The sequence below is a fragment of the Channa argus genome, chromosome 3, assembly GCF_033026475.1.
Source record: "Channa argus isolate prfri chromosome 3, Channa argus male v1.0, whole genome shotgun sequence".
Lineage (NCBI taxonomy): Eukaryota > Metazoa > Chordata > Actinopteri > Anabantiformes > Channidae > Channa > Channa argus.
The window spans coordinates 28,346,380-28,373,202 of NC_090199.1; the positions used below are offsets into that span (position 1 = coordinate 28,346,380).

The 26,823-nt window shown below is 39.1% G+C and overlaps 3 protein-coding genes and 2 non-coding genes across 9 annotated transcripts; 2 read left to right on the forward strand and 3 right to left on the reverse strand.

The window, feature by feature from the left end:
• Window positions 1-241: 241 nt before the first annotated feature.
• Window positions 242-4,636, reverse strand: LOC137124176 (CD209 antigen-like protein C). 3 transcript variants are annotated; one of them, XM_067498898.1, is made up of 6 exons: window positions 4,473-4,633; window positions 3,266-3,400; window positions 3,039-3,167; window positions 2,246-2,385; window positions 1,225-1,331; window positions 242-650 (listed from the first exon to the last, which is right to left on the reverse strand). In XM_067498898.1, the coding sequence occupies exons 1-6, from the start codon at window positions 4,555-4,557 to the stop codon at window positions 470-472; spliced, it is 777 nt and encodes a 258-aa protein (XP_067354999.1). In that variant the 5' UTR covers window positions 4,558-4,633; the 3' UTR covers window positions 242-469. The 3 variants fall into 3 exon arrangements, with proteins under 3 accessions (XP_067354999.1, XP_067355000.1, XP_067355001.1); XM_067498899.1 differs by having other exon boundaries at window positions 4,469-4,615; XM_067498900.1 differs by having other exon boundaries at window positions 519-650; window positions 1,221-1,331; window positions 4,473-4,636.
• A 1,163-nt stretch (window positions 4,637-5,799) lies between these two features.
• On the reverse strand, window positions 5,800-12,299 carry LOC137124040 (uncharacterized). The gene is made up of 6 exons (XM_067498644.1): window positions 12,188-12,299; window positions 11,595-11,713; window positions 10,740-10,853; window positions 8,903-9,043; window positions 8,416-8,749; window positions 5,800-7,442 (listed from the first exon to the last, which is right to left on the reverse strand). Exons 4-6 carry the CDS (start codon window positions 9,038-9,040, stop codon window positions 7,213-7,215), a joined length of 702 nt encoding a protein of 233 aa, XP_067354745.1. The 5' UTR covers window positions 9,041-9,043; window positions 10,740-10,853; window positions 11,595-11,713; window positions 12,188-12,299; the 3' UTR covers window positions 5,800-7,212.
• On the forward strand, window positions 12,293-23,628 carry patl1 (PAT1 homolog 1, processing body mRNA decay factor). 3 transcript variants are annotated; one of them, XM_067498641.1, is made up of 20 exons: window positions 12,293-12,419; window positions 13,073-13,178; window positions 13,596-13,820; window positions 14,023-14,262; window positions 15,705-15,793; window positions 16,136-16,216; window positions 16,379-16,579; window positions 17,170-17,271; window positions 17,684-17,770; window positions 18,181-18,398; window positions 18,507-18,651; window positions 18,938-19,058; window positions 19,154-19,251; window positions 19,470-19,529; window positions 19,633-19,778; window positions 19,927-20,086; window positions 21,409-21,561; window positions 21,756-21,847; window positions 21,966-22,115; window positions 22,228-23,628. In XM_067498641.1, exons 2-20 carry the CDS (start codon window positions 13,076-13,078, stop codon window positions 22,247-22,249), a joined length of 2,493 nt encoding a protein of 830 aa, XP_067354742.1. In that variant the 5' UTR covers window positions 12,293-12,419; window positions 13,073-13,075; the 3' UTR covers window positions 22,250-23,628. The 3 variants fall into 3 exon arrangements, with proteins under 3 accessions (XP_067354742.1, XP_067354744.1, XP_067354743.1); XM_067498643.1 differs by having other exon boundaries at window positions 21,436-21,561; XM_067498642.1 differs by lacking the exon at window positions 12,293-12,419 and adding an exon at window positions 12,439-12,602.
• Window positions 23,629-25,696: 2,068 nt separating this feature from the next.
• Window positions 25,697-25,769, reverse strand: trnak-uuu (transfer RNA lysine (anticodon UUU)). The gene has a single exon. It is a non-coding gene; the product is annotated as a tRNA-Lys (tRNA).
• Window positions 25,770-26,731: 962 nt separating this feature from the next.
• Window positions 26,732-26,823, forward strand: trnar-ucu (transfer RNA arginine (anticodon UCU)). Its single transcript is given in 2 exon segments — window positions 26,732-26,768; window positions 26,788-26,823. It is a non-coding gene; the product is annotated as a tRNA-Arg (tRNA).

The following is a 26,823-nucleotide window of genomic DNA, read 5'->3' on the forward strand; positions in this document are numbered from 1 at the left end:
TATGTTTTTAAGAGCTGAAATCGATCATTTTAAAGAATGAGTGGATAGTTGATTTTGACAAACTACAAAAAAAAAAAAGAGTCAGGAGAGTTTTACCTCTCAATTGCTGGACTTGTTTGCTTGAAAACTGAATTTATTGTCTCTCAGCACTTAATTCATTGATTTCATTATTTCAATTCATAATAAATGCTAATGTTTGTGGAAGTTCTAAGGTTGTTGGAGTTGAATGACAGCAACAATATTTATATTTACAATAATTTAATAAAAAAAGCTGGGTTGTTTCAAATACATTTCTGTATCACGTTTTAATGTGTATGTTTTAATATCTGTACAATATTTCAAGCCACATACAGAAGTTGCCTTTATCCAAGTGGTTGACCGAAAGACATAACAGCCTCACCTAAACATTCATCTGTTCTAGTTACAGTGTCATTCTTATTGGTGAGAAATGACCATTTGATACTTATTTTTATGTACAGAAGATCCCAGAATTAAAGGAGCACGTCAGCTCTTTCTCACATACCCACTGTAGGTTTTGAGAACCGAGCTCACTAGTCCAGGATTTAGCCGGCCTTTTAGAGGTTTGATAGCTGTTAAAAGCAGCAGAGTTCCTGCTCTGTGGGGTTGATGGGTGTCCTTGTTGCCAGTACCTAGAAAGAAAGTTCCAATTCCGAGGAAAAAATAAAGGTAAAACAAAGAAAAGGAGAGAAATGGAAGACAAAACACTTTGTCAAACTTTGGCTTAAATTATGTAACTGAACAATATTATTATATATTATTATACTCCACCAAATTCACTTGTGTGTGGGGACCATGAACTTTTAGTCTTAAGAATGTTATTGAAGTAAAATTATTTGTTGTTATTGGCTTGAGGTGACATAACAAGATGACACACAACCCAGAATTCCTCCATCCTCCTATATAGGTCAACAGCTTCTGGCTAGTGCCTTTAGGGGTCACCACAGAAGAGCATGTTCCAAGGTGGCCTTTGGTGGTTGGGCGGAGCCACACCTGGTGGGGTTGGATTCGAACCTTTTGCCCTTTTATATCCCAACCCAATGCTTTACCACTGATCCACCAGACCCCATCCCTCCTCCTATATAACTCTGCTCAACTGTGCAGGGAGCTGGAAAACTATGAAAGTGTGTATTGTGTGTCTTTTTGTTTTTTATAGACTTAACATTTATATTTTCAAAAGATTGGAAATGATCCTTTTACACCTACGAAGTACTCAGTGATCCTCCATCCGTCCATTTCCACGTTTTTTGGCTGGTCGAATAATTTAAACCTATCCAGAACTTTAAACGAACTCCAAGTTGATTCAGAAACACCTTAGGGGAAACATGACATCATTACCTTACATTGCAACATACAGTGCAGACAGTGTAGAAGGTTTTCAGACCCCCTTCACTTTTTACAATTGTTATGTTGCTGCCTGATACTACAGTCGTTTACATTAACTATTTCCTAATTAATCTACAGTCAATCAGTACTCCATGAATACAAAGTGAAAACTGAATTTTAAACATGTCAGTAAATGTATTAAAAAGAAAAAATAAAGAAATATCACATGTAAGTATTCAGACCCTGCAACAACACTTGGTAGTTGTTGCAGGGTAGTTGTAGCATCATGTTGTGGGGGTGTTTTTCAGCAGCAGGGGCTGGGAGACTTAAAAGCTGAATTGAGAAAATACAAAGATATTCTCAATGTAAACCAGTTCCACAGAGCTTAGGAGCCTTAGACTAAGCTGAAGGTTTACCTTCCAACATGCACACAGCCAAAACACCACATAGTGGCCCAGCCAGAGCCATGACTTGACCCTAATAAACATCTCTGGAGAGACCTGCAAATGGCTGTCCATCGACAGTCTCCATACAACCTCACTGAGTTTGAGAGGATTTGCAAAGAAAAATGGCTGAAAATCTCCCATCCAGGTGTGCAAAGCTTGTTGTGTCCTACCCAAAAAGACTCAAGGCTGTAATTGATGCCAAAGAGGCTTCAACAAAGTACAGAGTAAAGGGTCTGAATACTTGTACATGTGATATATATATATATATATATATATATATATATATATATATATATATATTTTTTTTTTTTTTTAATTTTTTAAATTTACAGACATCTCTAAAATCAGTTTATATTTACTGTAGTATCAGGCTGCAACTTAACAAAACTTTTAAATTTTTTTTCTAAATGCATTGATTAATCTATACAGTTTTTACAAAACACTGCAAACGTTACCATTTCTTCCTTGCTGTTAATGATCACGAGATGTGCTCCTTTGTTTACGCACTGTTGTTTGCTGGTAGTCCATGTGCCCTTTATTGGAGAAAGGAAGTAACAACTGCAGTGAAACCTCCTCCAGTCACTCGGGCAAGTTCCTGAGGAAACACACAACCAGGAAACAGTAATTTGTCTTGCTGTACTGGTAAATACATATCTCTTTAAAAAATGACTTGGCTGAAGAATTGAGTATTTATGAAACAGATAAGCAAGGGTGTGATTTAAAAACATACAGTATGGTTAGGAACTGGTTACTAATATTATGGCTGATGACTGTAAATGATATTCACTTGTCTGTGCAAAAATATATTAAACCATCTAGTGAAGACAGTACTTTCCAAACTTCCAAAAGATGCATGTCTTTGGACTGTGTGAGGAAAACCACGCAAGCAAAGGGGAGAACAAGTAAAGTCCACGCAGAAAAGCCGGGGATTCGAACCGAGGAGCTTTTAGTTGTGAGGCGGCAGTGCTAACCACTCCACCTTTAGGTAATTAGAATAATGGTCTGCACTTATATAGCATCTTTCTACACTTTACAACATTGCATCTCATTCACACACAGACAGCAGAGCTGCTATGCTGGACTGACCCAGTGGGAACAACTTGAGGTTCGGTGTCTTAAGCAGATGCACTTCACATATAGACAGAAGAAAATAGGAATTGAACCACTGACCTGCCATTACCTCTGGAGCCATAGTTACTCACAAGTAATGAAGCACAATATGGTCAGCGGTTCGAAAAGAAATCTCACCTGCCCTGTTGAAACTGCTTTGTAACTTGTCTTTCTCATCAATCAGATTCTGGTAATTGGCCAGGAGTTGCTGCTTCTCCGCTGTGTTATTGGCCAGTTCTCTGGACAGCTGATTAACATCTCTCGCATCTGGGAGGAGAGAAAGCAGAAAGATAGATACAAACGATAAATGTTACTTCTTTTGGTTTTCCAACATTGCCTCACACTCTTTCTCTGTAAATACTCACAGAATACACTGACTCCTACGACTGCAAACATCAGCAGGAAACACAGCAGTCCCAGACAAACTGTAGCCACTTTGAACGATGAACAGGTTTTACTTTTCTCTTCAGAAAAAGCACCTGTTCTCAAGGGTTTGATATCTGCAGATGTAGATTTGTAGTGTTAATAAATGACGGGATTATAAATGACTCTTACAAGCTATACTGTGTGTATATATGTATGTATGTACCTTATATTGTTGCATAAAACTGAAAATTAAAAAGGCTGCTACAATTATCCAACATTGGAGAAAAAAGACTCTTTCAACTATGCATTCATGACAATATGGGTCCTATTGTTTAATTTCAAATGTATTTACCATAAAATGACACCGTTGGATTTACATATTGAGTATGGATCAGGACATTAGACAGTATATTTAGTGCCTTATAGTAAATGCAGCCAGTATTAATGACAATACACAGCTGCACCTATCCCCAATCAGTCAATTCACCCATTTCTCCCCCAAGTCCTATTTACAAATTAGAAGCCCTGATTCAGGATATTACAAAAAGGAATTAAACGGTGTCAGTTTTTCAAAATAAAAGCATGGATAAGCAACTTTATCTTATCAAAACATTGGGAAATGTGCCAGATTATCAAACCAAAAGTACTAGTAAGCAACAGGATGTTACAAGGAAGCTGGAAAATATGGCAATATATGAAATAAAAGGGCCAGTGAGCAATAGATTGTTACTCGCGTTTTGGGAAATGTAACAGGCTTTCAAAATAAAGGCAACAGTGAGCAAATAGATAATATCAGGATGCTGGGAAATATGCCAGATTCCCAAACAAAAATCTCCAAATTCCTTTCTTAATTGATTTTTTAAAAAATTATTAAATTAATTAAAATTAATTATTCTTAAGAACAACAGATCTATAAAAATGTTTAAAAAAGTATCATTTAGGAACAAATGAAGCTGGAACTGACAATTATTTATATTCTATTATTTTCTAATTAATGCCCATTTCAAATCTGAAAACCCAAGCTGATATCTTTAAATTGACCAACTCAGTTAAAATTTTGAGTTTCATCCTGAGAAAAGCATAAGCGCAGTCATTTTGTTAAGGTTGTGGTTGTCTCCATACGCAAACTTCTGATGGTTCCTTCTGAGTTTTACCAAAACACACGGTACAGTTTCTTGTATATTATATGGTATTTTACAGACCTACCAGTTTTCCCTGGTCCTGTGTGAGAAGTGCTGCAGGCACCACGCAGCTCCTCCACATTGACATAAGTCTGTTCATTTAGATCCATCACAGCAGCACCTTCAGTCTGCTTTCAAATGTAGTGTTTGCCTGAGTGCCTGTTTAGCTCTATGTCTTTATGAAGATGCAAGTGGGCAGGAAACACAGAGTTATGCTTTGGAGTAATAGAAAGTATCTGTTCCTTAAAATGTGGTCACCGTTAATGTATGTAATATTATGTGTAATGTCTTCACATATAAATCACAACACCCATCAGCATGTTGACGGACAAACACAATTACACACCGACCCAAGTCAGCGTTGTTGCAATACTTGCCGGTAAAATGTGTGAAATTCTGGCATTTTCACAAATGTGTCATAATTTTGTGGCTCTATGGCTTAAGAGTTAGCACTGTCTTCTCAAAACAAGATACACACTTGTGGTACTGTGGTGTTTATGTTCTTCCCGTCTTAGTACAATTCCTTCCACTTTACAGGAAAAGGGCCCAGATTATCTTTAGCAGCGATGTATAGGTAGAAGTGGTGCAAGGTGGTAGAGCTATAGTAGTCTTTTAACTCGAGGGTTTTCAAAGGCGGAATCAAAAACGATTGTCATGGATAATTATCAGTAATTCTCCTTATTTAAATAAAGTCAGTTCACCTGATGTCAATAAGCCTTTTAGCAAACTAAGGAGTAACATTAACCAATGATAAAACTTTTTCAAATGAGAAAACTTATTTGGCTCTGATGATGTTCAGAGATTTTGAAGGGTCGTCCCATTTCATAGAGAGATATTCAGATCACTGAGGGGAAACTCAGAAATGAGGAAGAACTTGAAAACGAGGGGTAGAGGTAGAAACTATGAATTGGAATTGGGCATTTGTATCATTCTTGGTGAATCACCATCATGATTTAGAGATATACTTGTATACTTGGACCTGTTATCTGTCTCTAAGACTCTATCCAGGGTGTCCCTTCCTCCTATTCAATGCACAATTCTCTTCCAACAAGCCAACAAGTGTTAAGATTCCAGTACTCTGCAATAAGTGTGTTTCCATTTACCTCAACCTAAACTTAATTTTGTCTTCCATAACCAGCTATCTCTGTTTAACTTAGATGACTTTAACCTAGACAATGAGTAGACTAATTACTTTACTTCAACTTTAACGGTGCAGAATGATGTATGTGCAGTTTGACACTAGTTGGTTTAAAGTTTTAATATTGAGTGAAACAGTGACCATCTTCAGCAAACTCTATTAACAAACAAAATGTATACTTGTAGATTTTGGAATGTATTTATTTTTATATTATTCATAAAATGATATAAATAGTACAGTAAGTAGTATAGTAGCATTAGCTTGCCCTTCAGTTAGAAATACATTATTTATATTTTTTAAATGCTGATAAATCAGTTACAATTACTGCTTTATGTATATAACAGGATATTTGGTTGTCGGGTTATTAGAAATCCTTTTGAAAAAAAAATCCATACCATGATCATCCTACTAGTAGTATCTATAACTTCAAATTCGACTTATTACAGAATGAGAAACCCTTCATTAATAGATAAACTCACTTTATAAGCAGCAAAATATAAATCATGAATACACTTCACATCCATGCAACCCCAAAGTTGTACTTATTAATTGTTTATACCCGATCTCTAAAAAATTAGCCAGAGTTACAACTTATAAACCTTTTATACAGTAATGAATTGATGGGGTTTTTTTTATCTAAACAACACAGACCCATTGCTGGGCAATATATACATATGCTTAGATCTGGATCATTACACTATTTGATACTGCTATTTTCATACACACCAAGCAGAATTCTGTCACCTCTTTCTCTTCCTGAAGAGGTCAAACCTGCAGCCAATACTTGAAATGATGTAGAGTTTGTTTTTTCCCTGAGTTTGTCAACTCAATGCTGCCCTCTGCTGTTGTTACAAACTAAAGTTGTTCCAAGCAAAACTTTTACTAATCAAGCGGTTTTTCTGTGGCATCCCATGCTTGATTGAATAAATTGGATGAGGAAGAGGAGCAGGAAATGGATGCCTTACATAAGCAGACCTAACCCAAGGAGAACGACTCGTTCTTTTTGGCCATCTTAACATTTTTTCTCTATAAAAAATGTCCATGCTGGGCATTAAGACGACACTTTCTGATAAATCTCTATTTTAAGTCTTGCTATGAAATCATACTGTTTGAAAACAAAGATTACAACTTGAATTGAATGTTTTAGCAGACAGACTTAAAATTGTGAGCTTTTCTATTATTGTTTATATCTCAAAGCAGTGTATTTAAATGTCAGTCAAAGCTTGTTTTTCATTAACACATCACACCACGAGTTATGTTCATGGAAAGTAATATATAGTAAAAAAAAAAGTTTTAATTATATATATATATCTTTACTTACAGCTCATAATAATTTGAAAACTCTTGGTTGACTTGTTTGATGTGCTCAAAATTAAACTTAAAATCAGTTCAAGATCATTACAATAAAATCTGTTTTTCCAATATGGAATATACTATACTGAAAAAGTCCAATATGGAATATTATAATTTGAAAAAATAATGAAAGACCTCCAGACAGTACTTTCATTATTCAAATTTCCATTCGTGTGTATTGCAAATTACTATAAGCATCTACTTAGAATTTGATTGAGCAGAATTTGAGGGTTCTGATATCTGTTATCATTATTAAAACCTACACCCCAACATTTTAGTAAACATAATCCAGCATGATATGTGTATGTGTATGTTTATAAGTAGGAGTTCTCCATGGTATCATGTTGAGAATGTTTTCATCACAGCCCCCTTCCCACCAATCTCTCAGCCAGCCAAAACATTTCACTGCCAAGTAGAGGGCTCCAGCACCAAGGAGAAGCTTAATAAAGCCGAAACCACCTCCTCCGCTACCTCCATTTCTTTTCTTGGCTTCTTCCCAAAAGCCTAGAAGGAGGAATATACAAAGGTCAGGCAGCATCAATGCTCAATAAATGCTTTTTTATCATTAGAAGTAGCAGAAATAGTCAAGGAGTGTCTAAAACCATTGCATTACTAGTCTACATAGATATAGTATGTTCAAATTCATGTTGGTATGTTTTTGTCCCAGGAAATATTTTCACATGGAGGGGATTTTTAATTGTGGTGTTCACAGAATTGGAAATAAAAAAGAAAACAGCACATATCTCCCTTTTTAGGCATAAAAACCATATTACTAAATAATACACAGATTCACTGTCAAAAGTTATGTGGACAGGGTCTGGGGTTTTTTCAGGACACAGTAGTCACGGTGACATGGTAAAAGAAGTTGTGATGATTGCTGTGTCACAATGTAGTCAATTTATAAACGGAACTCCTTTTTGGAGTTGTGCCCACCCACTCTCATATTACATCTATTGCTTAAATTTGCTAAGTTGGAATGGTTTTCCAGAGCTCTATTCAGCCCACTAGCAGGTTTCCTTAAACTAGCTAACCAGAACAGAGAGCTTAAATTATCTGTTTTATTTAGAGCTGAAAAATTAGTACTGAAAGCCCCATCAGAGAAATAAGCAGGTTTCAGAACTAAAAATCCTTCAACACATACTAAAGATCTGAACCCATGATTAGTTATATGGCCTCTTTAATGCAATTTAAATGCAATTCAAAGTTGTGAGCACCACAAATAATGTTCATTTTATAGTCACTGTATTAAAGTGGTCAGGTAATCTCAAAGCCATGTAAATGAAAACCTTGACAAATAAAACTAAAGCTTTGTGCATGGTTCTTACCTGAGGTAAGAAAATATAAATGTAATTCTGGTGACCATTAAAGTAGGTTGCTAGTCACACATACTGCAAATTTACATATTAATATCTACTTGATGGGATTGAAAATTCTATCCTACTTAGTCCTTGTTCACTAATGCTGTTAGCATCCTTACCTTCATAGGGCTGAACCCATCTGCACGGCCAATAACCATGCCTCCTGTATTTATATTGCAGGTCATCGTAGATATCCACAAGTCTGCTGCTGTATGGGTTCACACTGCCAGCGTAGTAAACTTGCGGGTCATAGCTGAAGGATGGTATGGTGACATTTTGTTGCTGGTGGAAGGCATCTGAGCAGAACTGCCATCCAATAGTTTGCTCTGCTGTTCCTGCGGATCCACTGCAGGTCTGTACCACATTGAGCATTTGCTGAGCTGAAGGTTCAGGGTAGTATATGTCTCCTATAGCATTACCCTGAAACACCTGCATATCTCTGTAGTAGTCCATCTGAGTGAGAAAGGTGGTGAGCTCTAGCAGCGGACTTTGCAGGGCTTGGATCAGTTCAGAGCTAATTTCATAAGTTCTGTTAGGACAAAATCTCCCAGAGAATGCTCCATCATGCTCAGTGACATATACAGTGTCCACCACCCTGGATCTTACCTGGTAACTGATGATGATGCGGTCAATATTGTAAGTACTGCGGTTACCATCAAACCCATAATTTTCCCTTACATATGTTGGGAGGTTTGCAGAAGATGGGTAGGTTTCTGTGTTCAGGTTTCCAACTTCAAAGTACATAGCCTGGACAGAAAGAGAGTTTATTAACTGTATTTAAATGAGATGACTGTTAAAGAACAAACTTGTGAACTGTGTGAATGGGTAAATAAAAAAAAAAAATTGGTAGATGGAAGAGCATTTAGGTTTACAAAACACATTGAGAGCTAAGGGGAAACCTGAGCTTCGTAAACTAAACCTCATTTTAAATCCCACTGACACTGGTAAATAGTTTGATAACTAAAGATCTAGTTGTAGTAGAAGCTTGAAGGTCATAGGGAGTTGTATTGTGTCTTTGTAGATTTAGAGAAAGCGTATAACAGGGTGCAGAGAGAGGAGCTGTGGTATTGTATGAGGACGTCTGGAGTGGCAGAGAAGTATGTTAGAGTGGCACAGGACATGTATGAGAGCTGTAAGACAGTGGTGAGGTGCTGTAGGTGTGAAAGAAGAGTTCAAGGTGGAGGTGGGTCTGCATCAAGGATCGGCTCTGAGCCCCTTCTTGTTTGCTCTGGTGATGGACAGGCTGACAGATGAAGTTAGACAGAAATCTCCATGGACTATGATGTTTGCAGATGACATTGTGATTTGTAGCGAGGGCAGAGAGCAGGTGGAGGAAAATCTAGAGAGGTGGAGGTCTGCTCTGGAAAACAGAGGAATGAAGCTTAGCCGCAGCAAGACAGAATACATGTGTGTCAATGAGAGGGACCCAGGTGGAACAGTGAGGTTACAGGGAGCAGAGGTGAAGAAGGTGCAGGACTTTAAGAACTTAGGGTCAACGGTTCAGAGCAACGGAGAGTGTGGAAAAGAGGTGAAGCAAGATTTGTGCAAGCAGGTCAGAACGGGTGGAGAAAGGTGTCATGGGGAGGAGGTTGCAGAGCTTAAGATGTTGGTTGGATAGGACCATGAATGAGGACATCAGAGGGACAGCTCTTGTTAGATGTTTCGGAGATAAAGTAAGAGTCAGATAAGGTCAGATTGAGGTGGTTTGGACATGTTCAGAGGAGAAACTGTGAATATATCAGTAAAAGGATGCTGAGGTTGGAGCTGCCAGGCAGGAGGTCTAGAGGAAGAACAAAGAGGAGATTTATGGATGTAGTGAGAGGGTTGGTGACCCCTGAAAAGAAACAGCCGAAAGGAAAAAAAGCAAGTTGTAATAAAATGATCACACATTGTTGTTTATTCAATATTTACTGTTTTTAATAGCTTCCAGTGAACACGTCCCAGTCATTTGTGGGGTAAATTACATGACATGAAGTGAGTTGTGCTGCTTGAAGTGTTTTCATGGCAGCTGTATTTTTTTACGTGCTCAAAAATACTGCTTAACTTCAGAAATATGACCAATGAAATGAAGACCAATGAAAAAAATGTTGAATAACAACAGGCTAGTGGATCGGGGCTAACACAGGAGTGATATCATGACTTTTGGCTCTAAACTTTAACCACACAGTACTGCACTTTCAAATTTTGAGGGGCTTTGAAGAGACACATTTTAAAATGGTCAACATCGAAGGGGCAAAATAACAGTGAGAAAACATTGCTCAAACTTCAAATACATTTCAAATAATATTCTTACAATCGCATTTTAGCAGGCATTCTGCTATAAGTTACAAGTTTATAGCCTAGACATAACACAGAGAGGTACTCGCAGTGAGGAGTAGATTAATGTTATATACACCACTATTACAATGAAAGAATGAATTAAAGATCAATGCAAACAACAAACCTGACTTTTACTGTTGGACTTCCGTGGCCTGGTCAGTACAGGAAGAAGTCCTTAAGCATTCCCAAACCAGTGAAAGCCATAGGAACCTCTCTCTGGTTGACAATCTGACACCAACTGCAGCAACATATTGTGCACTTAATTCTTTCCTTTACATATAAAGTTGGAAACAGTCAATATCACCACAGTGACAATGTTCATAACCCTGCTGCTCCAAACCTCATATAGGGCAAAGCTGTAAATAGCCTACACTTAATCTCCATCAACATAATTCTTAATGTATTGTAACTAGAGGTGGTAGACATACACATAGTTAAGTAAAAGTGCAAGTACTTGAATTGATGTACTTCTACCAATCTAATGTACTCCACTTCAAGTAAAAGTACCACTTCCATTTCCTAACTGAAGGTGAAGACCTAAGTACATGTACATAAAAGTACAAAAGTGCTAGTAAGGAAAAAAAAACATAATGCTGTTAATAACATGAATATACACGTCTACCCCATGTATGTTGAGGAAAAAAGAAATTATGACAAAGACTAGTTTCTAGTAATGAAAGAAACTAATAAAACAGATCAATTTAAATACTTGACAGCTGGTGCATTCACAGTAACACTACCATTTATTTGTTCATTGGATTTTATATTGAAAAATGCAAAATAAGTTAAAAAAAAAAAGTACAATATTTTCCTCTGTATTGTAAGTGAACTGTAATTGTAAGTAAAAGTAACACACAGTGGAAATACAACACTGTATCTCTAATATCCTAATACCTTATAACTGGCTTTCCCTGAAGTGTTATTACACATTAATATCTGAAACCTATAAGTATTAAGGATGTATCATCTAATTTCTTACCTTCATGATTACTACAAGGTTTATGATTTTGCAGGTCACACATTCGTTGGCAAACCAAAACAGAAGCTGAAGACCGTGCCGTGGAAAAGGGCGACCGTACCCCGAGTTCCTCAGGTGTTCTAAAGAGCAGAGCTGCCTTTGAACCATGCTGCCACACAGGCACCCAAACACATACACACTTACTATATATCAATGAACACACACACAAGACATTTATTAATACACTCAGATTACCTTGGGACATACATATAGAATAAATATAGAAAGGAAAAATACAATTGCACAAAATAGAATTATGGGAGGTTCTTCATGGCAATGGTAAATATTAGAATTAAATTAAAGAACCTCCAGAACCGTTGGCTATAATTTCTCCTTCCAACATGAATCTGAAAACGGATAATTACTGAACGTTACTACTTTACGTTTAGCTTAAGGAAAACGTCGAGTTTTTAAGTAACCTTAAGGCTTTATTATGTAGTGACATTAGGCTAACTCGGTGTAGCCTAACGAAAGGCTGCATTTTCAACTATTTAAAATATAAACGATTGTAAGGTGTATATCACAGTAATTTGACGTTGCCCACTTTGATTTACCGTTTGTGGTGTTGTCTCCAATCTACGTCCGAGCTAAACTAACTTCCTCATTTTCTAAATGGAAAGCAAATACGTTCCTCGTGTAAATAGGATAGACTGTGCGTGCTCGTTCACGTCGCTCCGAAACGCACATTGAAAGGAACGTCCCTGCAGCGTCATTTGCGTGCCGCCTCGCCGCCGATGCACTTTTTTTTTTTTACCGAAAGCATAACGATAACGTTTTCGATTTCAGGTGAGTATTGTACCCTGAAAACGTACTTGCCTTTATAAACTTTTTCTGAGATATTGTTGTAATTCCACGTTGAATGTGATTTGTGTGGTGAATGTTGTCTTTTGTTTATGTGACTGGCAAATTGAATATGGTTGGCGGCCTGTGAAACAGCCCTTTCGCCTGGTGACATGAACCAGAGGGAAGGTGAGCGCTCCCAGCTCGTGGTGACCTGAATGAGACCTGAATAATCGAATCGTCGTTATGAACAGCCAGTGTATGCTAGATGTGCACGGGGGCCAGTCTGCATCATATTTGTTAGCTCAAGGACAGCAGTTTGTGATCGACGTGTGTCCTGCGTGATGTAACGTCAGCACTAGCATTGTGGCTAACGGGTATTGTTGCTACTGCGGGCGTTAGAGGGGCTGAGCAGTGTTAAAAGTCCCCAGTTGTATTTGTTCGTATATTACATTTTTTTTAGTAAAACGAATATGGGGTACTGCCTGGCACACGTCCTTCCCCCTCACCATTTATGCTTCTTTTTCTTGTACCATCTCCTCTCCAACCTCAATCACTTGTATTCTTACTTTTGACCACATGTCCAGGTCCTGCTTTCTTTTTCATCTTTCTTTTACTAAATTGCTTCTTCTTCTATCGTTTTATTTATCCTTTTGCAGCCCATGGATGAAGACTGTAAATTGGAGGAGGAAGATGATGGAGTGATCGAAGATGAAGATGAAATAGATCAGTTCAATGATGACACTTTTGGAGCTGGGGCAATCGGTGAGTCTTGCATAAAACTAATTAAAGTGTATGGGTACACCAATAGCAATTTCCAGACCAAGTAAAAGTGTGAGTTCTTACATTTTGTTATTTACAACTAACGTGTACAATGTAATAATGCAGTGTTTCTACCGAGTTCTAAGTCCAGAAATGTGCAGTGATTAAAGAGACATTCTGAGATCTTGTTTATGTTCTGTTTCTGATATGTGTTGTCCAGTTGGTAAAAAGGATGGTTACTTTGATCATCTCTACATTGGTTCTGTAGGTGTTGTTGAACACATCATGAACCTTCTTCATTGTTGCTATTGTTGTGACCTCACCTTTGAGTTGCTTTGGTAAAGTCACTGTAAACAAATGTACACAGATGAGTCCCTGTCACAGAATAAACAACCACTCTATCTGGCTTCTCTCCACCAGATGACGACTGGCAGGAGGAACACAAGCGCCTTGCTGAGCTCGATGAGCGGGAGCTTGGAGTGGGGCTGGGGTTGGGAGGAGGGGGGATGGGAGGAGAATCTGATTTAGGTAGAGCTGAGCACACATCCTCAACTTTTGTCCCTTCCTCTGCGGGCTCTCTCCCCCTTCCATGTTCCTTTCCTTTACTCAACTTCTCCTCTTCTTCCTCTGGACTGCCTCTCCCAGGTCAGTAATGAAATTAGAAGATTGAGTGAAGTTAAGAATTGTGTTCATTTGTCAGCAAAATTCTATATGGTTGTGGTTATTTTCTGTTTTTGACATTGTCTACGTTATTTTATAAAGTTAAATAATAGAGGTAGAAACAAAAAGTTATTTCAGTTAATGGGTAGACTAATAAAACAGATTGAAAAAGTAAAAACTGTTTCAGATGTGGAAGAGCGAGGGAGGGGGGGCAACTTGGCAGAGTCCCTGGCCAGACTTATTTTTGAGGCTGACCCGGCCATCGCTGGAGTTGGGGCAGCTGAGAGGCCCAGTCCATCCCCCAGCTCTTCAGGATCCAGCCTGCCAGCTCTGCAGGGGGTAGAAAGACAGAATGTCCTGCACCAGACCTCCCCCATCTCACATCCCACTCAACCACACCCCCTGCCCCCTGGCCCCTCTACTTCAGGTGAGAATAAAATGCATGAAAACTTTTTTTTTGTATTGGTGCCATCTGTTTTCTTTACCCCAGTACCTTCCCTGCGTTTCCATTGGGTATATTCTACATGATGGCGTTTGTGAAAAATCGTATTTTAGAGAGAAGGTGTGACACGTGATCGACATAGTACATAGTACACAGTACTCAGGGTATTCGTTTACTCTTAATTATTCTTAAAGCCTTAAATTAGATTTTTAGAATTTAAGGCAATAAAGCAAATAAATTCTAGCTTTGAATCCATTGACTCTTATTCAAAGAGACAGAATTTTTAAAAATATGGCAGCTGCAGCAATGTTTCCTCAATGTTTAAGGATGAGAGGTTAATACAAAACTGCTGGAATTACCATTACTCTCCGAACAGGTTTCTCAGAACACATATGACTTGATATTCAAAGAGAGGGAGGGACATCGAGAAGAAGTGAGCGTGTAGTTGTGGGAGAACAGTACGTGTAGCAAAGAATTACGAGGGCGATTAGCTGTATTCTGAATGGGAGCAGCCCTAATTTCTGGCCTTGTACAGTGAAGAGCAGTATGTTGACATGGTTAAAAGCAGCTGGTCTGTAAGATGCAGGCCAATGGTCTGGATGTAATTATACATGCAGCCAGATGCTGGACTCTTTATTTCCAAAGTTTCTGCTCTAAGTTAATGGGGATGACATGACTGAGTAATAATAAATACTAATACATTTTATTTATAGGCGCATTTCTCAACACTCTGGTGGGCTGAGGATGAACGTAGGGAGCGTGAGGGTGTATATGACTGAAGGAGGTCTGACAGGTATGGCTGTGCAAGGTTATGAAGGGCTTTGAATGTGAGAGGTAAAATCTTTTCTAGTTAATGTGGAGATGGACTGAGAGCCAGTGGAGTTGTCTGAGGATGGGGTTAACATGATCTGTGAAGAGTATTCCAGTGAAAATGCGGGCAGCCGAGTACTGAACCAGTTGAAGTTTATGGAGGGATTTTTTTGAGGCAAATCAAACGAGAGAGAATTACAATAATCTAATGTGTGTAACTAAAGCATGAATGAGAGTGGCTGTACTGTGGGGAGTGAGTAATGGTCAGAGGCGGTTGATATTACAAAGATGGAAGTAGGCAGATTGTGCTATATTGATGATGATGATACCCAGACTCTTAACCTGAGGGAGGTAGGCTTCACCATGTTGGCTGATGTTCCTGTATAATCAATTCTGAACTCAAAATATTCCCACCCTGGGAGTCCCATAATGCACCAGTTGCTGCTGACTGACATCAGGTCCATATTCACCAAATCCCTTATGCCATCTGTAGGAAGTTCATTGTGTGTTTCCTCTTACTTCATACTAGCTTCTTTATGACTGTATGTTTTACTTTGTTGTACTGCTTTGTGTTTTCCATTCTACTGACTGTTCTGCTCTGCCCTGCACTACTCCAGGCCTTCCTGCTGGCCCTTCTCCCTCATCCATGCTAAGCTACCAACAGCACCAGCACCTGCTGCGCAGAGGGACGGCTCCTCTGAGCCAGGTTAGTTTACACTTGTCTCTTTGTACTAGTATGTATACTACAAAACAGTTGAAAAAAGTTCTATCATCTTGAAGTTTTCCATGTTTAGATAGTGTATTTAAATCAGCACCTTGCACCAAAACACCATTATAAGGCGATGCCAGCTTATGTAATGTGTGTGTTTTTTTTTAATTATATTTTATAAAATACATACATCTACTCGAAAATTGGATGTTTCTTGATCGCCTGGAAGTCCGATGTGAATTAGTATTTTCAATCTATCAAAACGCTATGTAACCATCAGTTAAACTTTGTGTAAAATTATTTTCGCTTTTATTCAGTTTCTCTCATTCTCTCTATTAGATGAACCCCCACAGTATCTGGGAGAACAGTATGGGTTTTGGGCCTGTGAGTGTGGGACCAGGACTGGGTACACAAATACAGGTAAGAGACGGCCACTCAGCTTTGATGTATCTCTGCATAACTGAATTATTGTGTGACTACAGTATGTAAATCAGTGTACTTGTAATTTGATGGCCTTTGGTTTATAACAGAAATAATCCCTCGGTATGTACAGATTTTATTTACCATTTTGTTCTTGTTCAGGAGAGTCCACTTATGTCCATAATAAAAGAAGTGGGTCTTCCTAAACAACCTCCTCAGGGTAGGAATGATGAAGAACGGGATTTGTCTGAAAGGGTCCCGCCTCCACGGTCCTCCTCTCCTGTGATTGGCTCCCCTCCAGTGAGGGCAGTTCCTATTGGAACTCCACCCAAACAGCCCATGAGTCATGCTCTGAATCATCAGGTAGGAGCAGAGAACTATTCTCACTCTATAGTGCTTCCTTACTGCCTCTGTCATTCCTTTGTTACTGTCTCTAAGGACACAATGTACACTACACTAAATATTACGTGTCAAAAAAGAGTTCGATGAGATCAAAGCTTCTATTAGACATACACTACAAACCTGAACGTCTGTGTGATTACCTGAAGGAAATGCATGTGAGAACACAATTGTCAGAGTAACTTGGCCCAGACATCACTCAGACTTTATCCTGGTAGCTGCCTAGTACAAAGTCTGAGTGATGTCCGATTTAGTCCTCGTGTAAAGAGAGAACTGTCAGAAGAATTTACACCAAGCTCCTTTAATGTGCTATAAACAAAACAGACTCCTGCAGTGTAGTTTCATGTTTTGCTTCCTGCATACATTGACCAGGCAACACTCCTTGCTGAACTATTGAGGAGTTTCTCCTCATCTAACATGGCTGGTCCTCTGTGAAAATATCTAAAGCTGACTTTTGTTCCCACGTAGATCCTAGCAGAACACGATGCATTGTGAATGTCCCTGTTAACCCCATACTCTGTGTTTGTGTGTGCACCATTTGTCTGTATGTGTAGATCCACCATCCCACGGCGGTTCATGTGAGAGCCCCGGCCCAGCACAGATACCCTTCTCCTTTCTCTGAGCGTCTGTCACCCAACACCTTCCTTAATATGGCTGTGAGTTTTTCCTCTCCACCATCCCCTCAGTTGTTGAGCTTTGCACAATCAAAGAATGTCCCGAGAGCCTTTTTTGAAAGAAACTGTGTCTTGGCTGTAAGTGTGTGCAGTTTGAATAACAACTGGTCCTGCTCCAGAAGTAGTTCAGCCTGTAGTTCTTGCTAAACACCAAAGTGTCTTTATTGCCTATTTTTAAAAGACCTAATTCGTGAGGCTTAGCGTTGTTTGGTTTTTGACCCTCTGACAGAGCCAGACTAGCTGTTTCCTCCTACAGTCGTAATGGTCCAAAGTCTATATTTACCTTACAGATGTAAGAGTTGTCTTTTTAACTTTCTGCAAAAAAGTGCGTTTTACAATATATACTTTTTTAAATTAATATTTACAGCTGTTAATATGTTCCGTTTATGTTCAGAACTCTCCGCTGTGTCGTGGTCCATTTCCTCCCGGAGTTGGTCCAGTTCTGTCTCAGATTCAACGGGCCCAGCTGCTCAACTCTCAGGTTACTAACACATACACATGCTCACACATATAGGTTTTTTTAGGTTGGTATGGTGCTGGTACCAGATATTACTTTATGAAAAAGTAACTGTAATGATCTTACCTGAGAAGTCTGGTTGCCAGAGGAAACACAAATACAGAAAAAAAAAAAAGTTCATAATACAATTATGTCTAAAGTGATTGATTTCCATTCCATCTTCTCAGTTATGCTTTTAGTGTTAGACATTTTAAGCCCAAAAAGTCTGCATTGGTTTGATCAGCTTCACAAGATTATGGAAGCCTGGTACCTAAACTAGAAGGTCATTCTTTTGCAGGTTTAAAAAAATAATACTGGCACAACAATCCTAATATTGGAATACTGCACCTTGGAGGATTAGATTATCGTCTCAAACTATCTGTCTCTTTGTCCAGGTGGCAGGTTTTCCTCGTGGTGGTCCAGCACCTCCTTTGTTAGCAGGTGGAGGAGGCTTCAGGCCATTTTTTAGCGGCCCTCCTCCACACGGTCACCGAATGGGCCCACTGCCTCCTCATGCCCCCCCCAACCACACGGCTCCATTTCGGCACAACACCATGCACCTCCATCCCCAACACCACCGCATGCTCACCCAGCGCATGCAGAACCGAGGAGGGTAAGGAAGAGTGAAGAGTGACCCATCACACTCAGAAACCTCCAGTTTCACCTTCAGTTACAAGACGTTTAAAATGACATTAGATCATGGATTGTCTCTCCCCTGTAGGGACCGTAGCAGGACTATAGGGGACCGGCGCAACAGGGACCCATATAGTAACCTGATGACTCAGAAAGAGAAGGAGTGGGTAACTAAGATTCAGATGATGCAGCTCCAAAGCACTGACCCTTATTTGGATGACTACTACTATCAGGTTTGTATGACATGTACTGAGCTCAAAGCCTTTAATAGCAGGCTTGTTTTATTTGACCCTGAAAACTGTAAAGGATTCATTTCATTCCTACACACTCACTGATCTGCCAAACTATTACCATCACCTGGCTGTTGTTCTTCTGATTAATTGCAATCAATTAATACATTTTACTGTTTACTCTGTCAGTTAGAAAGCTAGTTGAAGTTCACTGTGTGTGTGTGTGTGTGTGTGTGTGTGTGTGTGTGTGTGTGTGTGTGTGTGTGTGTGTGTGTTGTAATACATGTAGAATTACTATGAAAAGATGGAGAAACGTCAGGAAAAAGAGAGGGACAGCAGCAGCAAGAAGGAACACACCACCAAGCTCATCACTCCGCAAGTTGCAAAGGTTGAACACACATACAGACCAGGTAAATGGCAAAATAACGCAAATGTTATTTGCTCTCCAAGGTTTGCTACCACAGCACTAGAGTCTTGTAAATGTGGACTTATGTTTTTTAAACAGTCCAATTTGCCGGCTCTTTGGGGAAGCTGACGGTCTCAAGTGTCAACAACCCTCGCAAGATGATCGATGCTGTGGTGACAACTCGCACAGATGATGAGGTCTGTTTCTTTTCTTCTACAATCATATTGTATTTTGTAGAAAACTGATTTAAACTGAATTTGCAAAATAACAGAATGTTTAAATAAAAACCATACACTAGTTTGTATTGCCATAATGTTCTTTCAACATGTCATTTCATTCTTGATGAGTGACTCTGGTTTGTTTGAAGTTCTCTTGGTCGGTTTGACTGATGTTTAATTTGTCTGTCTGCCACCAGGAGAAAAGAGAGAAACAAGTTTGGAACAAGAGGCGACAGATCTTGTACATCGTGGAGAAGGTAGGAAAAAGACAGCTTCAGTGAAACTGCTGGAAGCCCTCCTGTATCCTAAGTAAATCTGTGTGACCCCTTTCCCTGTTTCTCATCTGTCCCCATTCTCCAGATGTACAGTTTGCTGCTGGAGGTTCAAGACTTTGAGAAGCGTTTTATGATTGCACCAGAGGAAGAAAGGGAAGCCCTCCTGGAGCAGCATAAAACAAATAATGTGCAGCTGTACAACCTCCTGCTGGAAAAAGAGTGGGATGACAAGTAGGGAGGAGAGACAGACTAACTTGAACACAAATACCTACTATCTACAATATATTATGTGATTATGTTGTGACAGTACTGTACAGTACTGCGGAGAGTGGGCGTTGTCTAACCTCACTAATTCTTATTTTTTTCTCCTCTTGATAAGAGTGAGTGATGAGCAGTGTGTGATGATCATGTCAGTAAGAAAGGGCAAGCGGCTCATCTCCAGGCTCATCCCCTTGCTAACCCCTTCCCAGGCTGCCGCCGTTGTCATGGCGATTGCCCGCAACGTTCCTGCCCTTGCCAAGAAGGACAAGCAGGACCAAGTAAGCATTTCTCAATGAAACCTCATTTCTGCACAGACATCACCGCTAAAACTGCGGAACATTCCACAAAATGTCCAGTTTATGATGGAGCAGTGATCTTCCACAACACAGTGTCCATCTGAAAGAGGTGTCCCCATCCAATCCATGTAAAATACATAAAAATGTATAAAAAGTGAAATGAGTTGATGATGCAGTAACAAAATTATTTCCTCTACTGAGGAATTTACAGTGATGTTTGTTAGGATAGTTTAGGTTGTTCAGAAACACCCACAGTCATTGAATAGTGTTTTTCCTAAGGATAAGCATTAACCCATGTTGTTTGTAAAAAGAAGTTCTACTCATGCTCCTGGTCTCCATAAAGGTTTGTACACTTTATTGCCCTGTAATTTTAACATTCAAAAAAAAAAAAAACAAACAAAACATTTAAAAACAAGCAGAAATAACATTTAAATCATATTGGTGAAATGGAAAAAAGGGTAGTCAAATATTTTTGCAAAATTAAAAATCGAAAGAAGAAACTGACATGTACCTCATTATAGTTAGACAGACGCTACAGCTTGTTTTATCACAACTCTACCAACATTTAAAGGACACTGAGAGCATTGGGTTCTGTGCTCTGATGGGACAGATTATGGGCAGAACTCCAAGACCTGTGTATGTCAGACACCAGGCTGCCACTACTTATGTAATACCACCCAGAGAGGGATGGTGGTGGCAGCATCATGCCATTGGGGCTTCTCAGTAGCAGGGAAAGAGTGAGTGGTCAGAAATGACAGAATGAAAAAATGCAGCCTAAACCAGAGAACTTCTGTTGCTTCTGGACATTGTTCCGGAAAGAGGACAGAATGAGCACGCAATAGGGAGGCAACAGACTAAAGAAAAAACCGATATAATACAGGGCTGGGCAACCTAGAGGATCAGAAGTGAACCTAAATACAGGAGTGAGTGGAAGTAGAGAAACTAAACATGAGCAAGAAACTAAGAAGGCGAGAAACTAATCACAATGGCGCCAGGGAATACAAAAAAATACAGGGAACTGCTGGGCAGATATTAACAGAACCAATCACACGATCTGGACAAGTAGTAATAATTAACCGAAAGGGCTGCGCACATACAAGGACTGAATTAGAAACGGTAACAAATAATAAACCAAAAAATATGCTCGTGTAAAGACGGATCAGGAGCGGGAATAACAAAGACAAGAAAAAAGACAGTGTGTATATACAGCGGCAGGGATAAACAAATGGCCAACAGCTCACAGACCTTGACATGGTGAGGTCTTCGCGCATTCCCGAACTGAGAGTCTGCACTTTGTCACCCAGCAGCTGCCTGTCATCCCATCTCTCCAGGTCCTGTGCTGGTTGGTGGAGCCAGTTTCTGCAGTAATCCAGACATTGTCGAGTTCTGCACTCACAGACATGCTCCAGGAGCTTCAAGGCACTGAGGGCCAACTAGCTGCAGTACTGCACAACAAGGTATGCACGCGCACACACGCCACATTCTGCAGTGACGTAACCCACATCAGCTCAAAACAACAAAATGACTTTGTCAATGTTGTGTATTTTCAAACAGTCATGATATTTAAAGTTACCTAAACACTTTTCTTGTTGCAAAGTCCAACAAAGGGCCAAACACAAACGTTTTACCCAGCCTGTCCTTTTCTGTCTAGTTTGGTGTGACACTGTTGTATCTGATCCTGAGTGAAGGCGAGAGGATGCAAAGCTCTGAACCCAACTGTCAACTCATGGATGACAATCGATGGTAACCTGTTTGTCTCTCATTGTTGTTAACTTGTGTTTCTATACTAACACACATCCCAAACTGGATCGTTTCCCTTGGTTCCCCATTAACCCACACTGACCCGTCTCTCCCTCTCCAGGACTGAGTTGATGTTTTCAGTGACGAGGGAGTTGCTCAGTGTTCCTGCCTCCTCCCTCTCTCCACCACTCTTCACCCCTCCAAACCTCATCTCTCTCTTCTCAAGATATGTGGATCGGCAGAGGCTGGAGCAATTACAGGACAAGCTACAGTGAGTAAAACCAACATATGCTGAATTGGTTGTAGCATTAAATGTGTTACTTCTTTAAATATTTTTTGCTATTTTATTGTTGTAATAAGACTTTGTTCTTGGTGTCTCTCAGGATTTCTGCGTTGTCCAGGTAGAAGTTACTAAAAACATCGACAAAATCCTGTCCCCACTTCATGCAGACCCTGGTGCGCATTGGAAGAGTGTATGATGTATGAGTGGATGGGTGTGTGTGTGCACGCTCTTACGGTGAATCCATGGTGGATCATTTTAATCCAGCAGAGTCTTGAGTTACTTGTTTTTTTTTTTGTTTGTTTTTTTGTTTACTCGTGTGTGTGTGTGTGTGTGTGTGAGAGAGAGAGAGAGAAAATGACAGAACATGAGAGTCTGACATTAAAAATCAAATTTGCATTTTTAAATATCTTGTTTACGATTATGCCTGTGATGAACCTTCAAATTAAAAGTATTTCTATTATATAAAAATGAGGGCTATATTTTTTTTTTTCCCTACACACTCACAGTCTGGTCTCACACTGCTGCCCCCAAAATGGTGTCAAAATTTGTAAAATGACTCCCTTAATTTAGTATAACACTAAGAACTGTCACGATCGAATTGCAGCAGTTGCTACATCAATCCCAGCCATTTTTAAAAAATTATTATTAATTCTTAAATGGTTTTAAGGAAGCTTAAGGAAGAGTGCAGAGGTCTGGTTAGGTCACTTCACTTCCTAAGCTACACCAATTTTTTATTTTGTAATCTTAAGACCCAACCAAAACTTTAGTTAAATAATATATTAGACATTTTACAATTACAAATTTTTCTACACAACTAAGACTTGCAGACATCTTGATGTTTACAATTAGTGGAGATCCCCTTTACAACTAATGACAAGAAACCAGGGATCAAACCAGCAAACCTGAGATGAGTGGACCACGTGCTCCATCTCCTGAGCAAGCACGATTTTAATACTAACCAACAGTTGTTGATGTGTAAAAGTTCATATAATTTAAAAATGCAGTTCTATGTTCCAAAACTTGACAGTGAAATCTTTTTTTTTTAAGATTAATGTTCTTTGTTTCTTACATAAAATAGAAGAATACAATGAAAAAGGAGCAAAGTAATAATATAGTAATATGTAATACAGGCGACTGTGGCGCAGGAAGGTACCGCGGTCTCGCAGTTGTTGGTTCGATCCCTGGCTCCTCCGGTCACATGTCGAAGTGTCCTTGAGCAAGACACTGAACCCCAACTTAGCTGCTCCCAGTGAGCGTTGCCATCAGTGTATGTGTGTGTGTGATTGTGAATGGGAGAATAAGAAGCAGTGTAAAACGGATTACAAAGGCTTAGAGAAATAAAGTTGGATACAGGTGAATGTGTATTAAAAATGTCTGTTAGCTCACATAGGCGGCCACCCAGGGCCCTGTCATGCCCAAGGGCCCTCCTTATGGCATCATGAGATATATTATTTATATCTTAAATGTTTTTGATAGCAGAAATAAATGAAAATTAAAATGTGCCCTTTACATTGTGTTTTTTTTTCTTCCTTGAATGAAACATGCATAGCCAGAGGTACAACCTCATGTTTGGGGAGACTGTGAGTAAAGAGTCAGTCGGCGTTTAGTTCAGATTATATCAGGGCATTGGTGCAAAGTGAAAACGAAAATCTACAGGTGGGAAGGTGCTGGGATTATTAAGCAGTGAGGGGCCGAGTTACTCAGTTTTCATGGATTTAGAGCAAAACGATGAATTTTAAAGGACATGAAATCTAAATGTCAATCTTAAATATAAATTTCACGTTATATTTAACTCCTAAAGTATTGTTTCAATTCACAACATAGAGTTCAGAATGTTTGTTTGCCAGAAATATACATATTCTGTTTAGTGGGGTCATAGAATTATAGGAACGCAGAATAGTAACGTGGTCCAGTAAAATATAAAATATTTTACCTCTAGGATAAACATAATTAAATTTGGAAATGTCTGATAATTTCCATTGGCTACCAAGATGGAAAGGTTATCTGTTATCTTGGGCTGGTCAGTGTGTTTTCTCTGTTTTTCTCAATTAAAAATCTTTTTCATCATTATAGTTTGTAAATCATGTTATTGTTGATGAATTAGCAAATTCTAAAAAAAAAGTCTTAACAATGCAATGAATCAGTTTACTATGTTTTTTCTGACACATACCCACATGCACACGCTAACACAAATGACAAAAACATGTAACCACTGTGACAAAATAATTAAAAAAAGCATTTATTCAATTATGTTTGAAAGATGTTGAGACTATGAGTGTAAAGACATGAAAACTAATTACACTTAATGTTATCCATTAATTAATATTTTACTATTAATTCATATATTAAGGCGCGTGCAATGTTTTTGTGTAAAAATGCTAACTTGTAGAAATATATATATTGAAAAAACATAAATATTTTAACCAACAAATCATAAATGTATTTATACAATTTGTTTTATTTAGTGTCCTGCATTTATTGAGTATTGTGGTTAGGTCACAGAAACATCTTTCCAGTGTTTGTGGAGGGGAAGATGTAAGAATAGATCACCACATCATTCCAAACCTCTTCCTGTCTAACCTGCAGTCTGATACTGTCCTCAGTCTAGTAAGTCTCACTCAAGTAAATGTCCTCCAGTGGTTGTCACTGATGCGGCCCTCTTAACATTTGAGAAGACCACTCTTTCTGTATGTAAAACATATGAATTACAATATTTATAATTTTACAAAACACAAATAATATAGCCGACAAGCAGAGAAAAACAAAGCAAAGGTTTGTTACAAGAGATGAGCTACTGAAGGGAGCAGACCTGACACGATAACTGGAGCTTAGGAACTAACTACAAGGTAGTGGGGACCCCAACAAGGTAGAAGTAAAAGGTTCTATGTGTAGCTGTGGAGACACACAGTTTCTTACCAAGTCCTGGGGGTTCAGCCATACTTTCAGAAACGGGGTCTGTGGGTTTAGCCATACTTTGAGAAGCTTGTTTGATGAAACTGTCTGTGAACGTGTTTGTGAGATTACTGTTCTTAAACTTTTAGTCTGTCATTGATTAAGTTGAGAAGCAAATAAATGTTCAATGTTCGTCATACAACGATCTCCAGAGTGAAGTACTTGCTGGACCATCAGACACGAGTAAGATCCCTTCTACAAATATTAAATGTTCTGTTTTTATTCTGAAATAAACACAGGTATTAATTAGGAACAAAGAGGTTATTTGGTGAGTCACATCTGACAGAACTCTGATAATAACTGATTGTAAAGCCCAGCAGAGCACGTTAGTCTTTCCCTCCCCTTGAAATGTCCTCTGCCTGTCTTTGCGTTCAGTTTCCCATATTTGCGTTCACTCTTACGTCACATTTTCAAACGAATTAGAAGCTAAGTTTTTGAAATAGCTAAGATAAATTTATTAAAACTTGGATCCAGTTTTTCTTCATTATCACAAGTCGCTTTTGAATGTTTTAACACTTTTCCACTGGTTTCACACAATTTTTATAAAACTGTTCGGTATCAGAATTTATTTGACATATGTCCTTTATTAAAACCTAGGACAGGTCTTAAAGAATGGTCGCCCGAACAGGGACTTGAACCCTGGACCCTCAGATTAAAAGTCTGATGCTCTACCGACTGAGCTATCCGGGCTCTTATTTTGAAAGTAAAAGACCTCTTTTTACACAATTCTCGACAATTCAACCGAAATCATATTTATATGTTAGGTAACAAATATCAAAGCTCTAGTGCAGTAGCTGCCACAACACGTGTGTCTGCAAACAATGTTAAGCAGATAAGATAACGATTAAACAACGAAGCCCAGAAACGCAATTATAGACTAAGTCTTTCGCTCTAGGTTTACCTCATTATGGATTTGTGTCTCCATACACCATCCCCACGTCCCCGTTATCCACAACACTTCCGATTTCGGATTTTCAACATAAAAGCGCGTACATCAGCACATAACTATAATCCCAACAAATAGTTAAACATTTCAATTAAAACGTTACATGCGTTGTACGATTATCGCAGTTTGGTGTAAATAAGATCGACTTGAACTGTTCTTTGCAGAAATGCAGGTTCTCAGCGGCATTGTGGAGTTTGGTTACAGACTGATTACAGCAGGCAGAGGATCTGTAATGCCAACTGTCTGTAGCGTTAGATGTCAACCTTTATATTGAAGGCTCAGACAGACGAACAGGAAGTATGATCAGGTTTGGGCGCTGTGCATGAAACTGCGGAGAGGAATGGGAGGACGACAGACCCACCAGCTTTCCGATACAACAATTAAAATTTATAACACCCTTTTATAGCTTTTGCTAAACCAATGAATAAAGCCGTTACCGTGAAAGAGACGGATTCTGTCAGTGTACGAGCAGAATATATCAGAGGCGAGTGGGTGACAGCGGCCTGGTCGCTAGCTATCATCGGCTCGGTCTGTTCACTAACTGTTATTGTCGCAATAGCCGTATCCATTTGTTTCTCTTTAGTGCTGCTGTGGGAATAGCAACGCACCTCCCTATTTTATAGGTGCTCTGATGCTAATGAACACAAGATAAAACCACACATACAAAGTTAGTTTATCAATGGTCCTGTCGGTTCGTTCAACAGGTGGCTCCGTGGCGCAATGGATAGCGCATTGGACTTCTAGTCAAGCACTTGAGGAGTGATTCAAAGGTTGTGGGTTCGAGTCCCACCGGAGTCG

Coding starts and splice junctions, on each gene's coding strand:
- LOC137124176 (XM_067498898.1), bottom strand. CDS start 4,557: ATGGATCTAAATGAACAGACTTATGTCAATGTGGAGGAGCTGCGTGGT. Junction 3,168..3,265: donor CGTAGGAGTCAGTGTATTCT/GTGAGTATTTAC, acceptor CTCTCCTCCCAG/ATGCGAGAGATGTTAATCAG. Junction 2,386..3,038: donor AAGCAGTTTCAACAGGGCAG/GTGAGATTTCTT, acceptor GTGTTTCCTCAG/GAACTTGCCCGAGTGACTGG.
- LOC137124040 (XM_067498644.1), bottom strand. CDS start 9,040: ATGTACTTTGAAGTTGGAAACCTGAACACAGAAACCTACCCATCTTCT. Junction 8,750..8,902: donor GCATCATCATCAGTTACCAG/GTAAGATCCAGG, acceptor TTTCTCACTCAG/ATGGACTACTACAGAGATAT. Junction 7,443..8,415: donor ATGGGTTCAGCCCTATGAAG/GTAAGGATGCTA, acceptor TCCTCCTTCTAG/GCTTTTGGGAAGAAGCCAAG.
- patl1 (XM_067498641.1), top strand. CDS start 13,076: ATGGATGAAGACTGTAAATTGGAGGAGGAAGATGATGGAGTGATCGAA. Junction 13,821..14,022: donor CTCTGGACTGCCTCTCCCAG/GTCAGTAATGAA, acceptor AAACTGTTTCAG/ATGTGGAAGAGCGAGGGAGG. Junction 14,263..15,704: donor CCCTGGCCCCTCTACTTCAG/GTGAGAATAAAA, acceptor GCACTACTCCAG/GCCTTCCTGCTGGCCCTTCT.